Raw genomic sequence first — 4,370 nt, 5'->3', positions numbered from 1 at the left:
AGGTGAAAAGTTATGCTTATTTAATCAGAGGCTGAACTAGAAAACTAGGTAGAAATTGATCTTTAATCAACTTATTTTGTTCTGGACTCGTTTAGTTTAAAGATTGGCTAGCTTTCAATAAGTGACCGGTTCCATTGTTGAATCTACTCCTTAAGGTCAGTTTTTGCATGCAGTTTTTGCATGGATAAAGTAGCACTACCTGTCACAATTTTAGATAAACTAAATTAATGAAGCCCACGTTCATAGCATATCTATTATAATTTTTTATTCCTCTCGATTAGAAAATTATTAATAAGAAAAAACTATTCACGATGAATAGATCATCTTCATCTATAAATATCATTCGGCACTTGGGTAGTTTCACACCACAAAACTAGCTAGTGCTTGTTGATACTTCAAAAGTCTAGCTAGTTTTCAGTTCACATCCCAAAATGGCTTCAAGTGCTTTGAGAACTATGGCCTTTCTCCTCGCTCTCAACCTCCTCTTCTTCACTTTGGTAAGTTCACAGACATTGCCTGCAGAAGCAACTTGTCCTACAACCGGTCTGAAGTTTGGTGTGTGTGCCGGCTTCCTCAGTAACTTGCTGGGTGGCATCGTTGTAGGAACTCCACCATCGATACCTTGCTGCAACCTCATCTTTGGTCTTGTTGATCTCGAGGCAGCAGCATGCCTATGCAAGGCCATTAAAGCTAATCTCTTGGGTACTAACCTCGATGCATCGGCCTCGTTTAACTTGGTGTATAACAATTGTGGAAAAGAGGTCCCTTCAGGTTTCCAATGTGCATGAAAAAATAACTTCAGTTTCTACAAGTGTGTTTTCTGTTCTTCATTCTCGTCATCTCTTCTTTGATTCTGGTGTCTTTGGGATTAATTTGGAGTGCTATGCTTTGTTTTTTCCTTTTATGTTTTTATTTCAAGTGAGAGGTTCGCCACCTTCCCTTTTTCCATTGTAAGCTTGGTCCTTGGATCCTATCACATATAATTAATGTGATTAGGATTGTTTGATTCTAATTCAAGAATAAAGATGCATGTTGAGTTCTCGAGATTTGTTATCAGTCCCACCTTTGTCTTCCATTTTCTTTTCGGCAAAAAGAGATTATATTGACAAAGTCTTGTACTAAATGGAAGTTATATTTACCAAACAACATTTGGTAACAGTTCCGACATCAGCAAAATCTCAATATTGGAGCTTGTTCCTTCCAATAATACGTCTCATGACAAACGTGATATGCTCCACATACGTACAGTCCATTAAACCGATTCGTGTTTGATGACATTGGAAACCATACAGTACCAACGTTAACATGTTATGACATTGGCAACCTGATCGAGATCTATATATTGGAGAAGCAAAGAACAAGATAAGGAAACAAGGAACATTATGCATGGAGGTGTTGGCCGTTGAATTAGTGACAAAAAACCCTCCCTTTAAAATAACATTACAGGTTTTTTATAAGTATTTTGCATTAATTTTCTGAAATTTTTCTGTAAGTGATACATGTCATTACTAAATAGTGAAGTTTGTCGCTATTTGTGGTCCGTTATCATCCCTATTTGGACTTTCAGCTTCAAGCTTCTAGAAACATAACTTCATTGACATCTTATATCCCCCGTTTCTTGTAGCGCATCCCCATTACGTTGTAGATCTAGTTCAACAAGTTTCCAGTCTTGTGATTGCAGGGAACAATCCTTTTCCAATGGGGCTTTCTTGCAGATGTAGAGGTGGTCTGTGGCAATGGGGACGGTTGTTTCTTGGAGAGTCCAAAGATCCATTTGTCGAAACGGAAGATCCGGGAAGGATGTTGGTTTCTCGATGAGGATGATCTACCACTATATGATAATAAAAGAAATAGAAAAACCTCAACATTAAATTTCTTTTTTTAAGTATATAATATTTTTAACAATGTTGTTATGTATATATCGAGGACGCTACTATTCATTTCTTTTATCATTTTACTTGCTGATAAGGAAAGGGTAGCACAAGGCCGAGCAAGAAGCTTTGACGACAAGGACAAACCATTCTAGTCCAGAGACGAAGTTGTAGCCCTTTGAGGACTTGATTTTGTAGATTTGGAACCTCCATACCCGTTCTTGTACCGGACGCCATCCTCGTCTTCAACCCCTGTTAAGAATTGTTTGGCTAAAATAAAATAGAAGTTCGAATGGTTGTCCCATATCGGTAACAATGAAAGGTGAAAAGGTGATTCCATGCCTATAAAAAGGGGTCCAAAGCTTGGGTTTCAAATCATCCCTATAAAATACATTTTAAGTATTTTATCTTTCTTTCTTGTTCTCTTGTTTTAAAGAGTAGAAAGGTGTAAGTTAAATCTACGAGAATGTGGGTATTATTAGGGGGAGTTTGAGAGACTAGAACTATGTGATTATAACAATTTCTCATATAGTGGATATTCTCTGGTTTTGGAGTTTCCACGTAAATTCGTCCTTTTTTTTTCTCTATAATTGTTAATTGCTTGGGTTATCGGGAAACATTGATGCCACTTTCCCAACAAGTGGTATCAAAGCTCTAGGTTGGAGGAGGTCTTGGTTTGAGGGTTCTTAGTATGCTTTGTGATTCCAGTTTTGTCTAATCTTCCACATCATAAAAGAACTATCTCTTGGTCGTATTGGAGGAGGTCTTCGTTAGAGGGTTCTTAATATGCTATGTTGTTGCGGTTTTGTCTGGCCTTCCACATTAGAAAAGAAATTCTCTAGGTTACTTTGTGTGAGATAGAATTGTGTGTGGTAGGAGTACGTGCATAATAGGAAACTTTTCCTAGTTGTGTTACTCATAGGCTACAGTACTCTTCTAGTATACAATATTCCTTTTTGAGTCGTTGATATGATATCAAAATTTTTAAGTGCTATGAGGTTCAATGAGGAGAAATTTATGGAAGGATCAACTTTGGCTTATGGAAAGTTCAAGTCAAAGATGTCTTGGTTCAATCCGGGTTACCTAAGGCATTGAGGGGAAAACCAACTTCGAGCATTGAATCAAGCGGTACCAGTAAAAACAAGGAAGAATGGGATGATTTAGATTTGAGAGCGACAAATACTATTCATCTGTGTCTAGGAAAGAATGTTCTTGCAAACGTGCATAGGATATTAACGGCCAAGGAGCTTTGGGAGAAGCTTGAGCAATTATATCGGGGCAAAGACGTCTCAAATGGATTGTTTCTTAAGGAACAATTTCATAATTTACATATGGATGGAGGTATAAAAAATTTAGATCATCTAAGTGTTCTTAACAATGTTGTTTCAGAACTAGTAGCTATCAGAGTTGAGGTAGAAAATGAAGATGAAACATTGAGGCTCATATTATCTTTTCCATCTTCCTTTGAGCACATGAAACCTCTTCTGATGTTTGGGCACATGAAACCTTTGAGCACATGAAACCTCTTCTGATGTTTTGTAGATATTACTAGCAAACTCCTATCCAAGAAGAAAAAATTGGAAGGTAGCAATTTGACTTTATCCAGAAGGTACGGTTTTGGTGACCAGGCAAGGGAAGAAGAAGAACATCGAGGAGAATCTAACATGCCGGAAAGTGTGGACATTCTAGCAATTCTCTAACTGGAGTGGGTTCAGTAAAAGACTCCAATTTAGATGCTAATGATGTCTCGATTCTCATGGGAAACAATGAGTTTCTTTAAGATATGGGAGAATACATCCTCATGGTATGTACACTTTACCATGGAAAGGGATGTGTCTCGATTAGCGCTTCCACATATTTACATACATGCATTGGTTTGGCATGGATGCAAGGTGTGTGGTGGGATTGATGTCGATGGCCGATGAACTTCCGAGTAAACCAAACGAGGAAGTTGCACCATAAATTTTCAGCAAGTTCTTCGACATGTGTCGTGGTAAAATTCTTAGAATGGATTATTCTAAGTGGTGATACTCTTTTATGGTGGAGTTTGATAGTTCTCTGATTTGAGAATTATGATTATTAGTATAGACAACAGTTGTCGGTGTTGCAGTAAAGACTTTCTTTTATATTAGCCAAGATGGACACTACTAAACAAAAGACTTTTAGCTGGGGAGTTTTTCCTGGGAAATTCGTAGCTAAAGGTGATTCGTCACAAAATTGTCACAAAAGTTTGTAGGTAATTCAAATCAATGATAGAATTAACCAGACATTTTCTAGTTGTTACGTGGATATTTTCTTGAAAAACATCGGATTCTACCAATGGAAATTTCCCTAGGTAATATTTGTGGGTAAAATCCATTTATTTTGTAGTTGGAGTTTGTTGAAAATTGTTTGGCTAAAACAAAATAAAGGTTCGGACGTTTGTCTCATATCGGTGGAGCAATGAATGCTGAAAAGGATTTTCATGCCTATAAAAAAGGATCGAAAGCTTAGGTTTCA

At 37.3% G+C, this 4,370-nt stretch overlaps 1 protein-coding gene across 1 annotated transcript; it reads left to right on the top strand.

Moving 5' to 3' along the window:
* Window positions 1-370: 370 nt before the first annotated feature.
* Window positions 371-1,046, top strand: LOC112521310 (14 kDa proline-rich protein DC2.15-like). The gene has a single exon (XM_025130087.1). It carries the CDS (start codon window positions 432-434, stop codon window positions 786-788), a length of 357 nt encoding a protein of 118 aa, XP_024985855.1. The 5' UTR covers window positions 371-431; the 3' UTR covers window positions 789-1,046.
* Window positions 1,047-4,370: the final 3,324 nt, after the last annotated feature.

This window comes from Cynara cardunculus (assembly GCF_001531365.2).
Source record: "Cynara cardunculus var. scolymus isolate 2C chromosome LG 11, CcrdV1, whole genome shotgun sequence".
NCBI classification, from domain to species: domain Eukaryota; kingdom Viridiplantae; phylum Streptophyta; class Magnoliopsida; order Asterales; family Asteraceae; genus Cynara; species Cynara cardunculus.
This window is presented reverse-complemented; position numbering and strand designations above follow the sequence as displayed.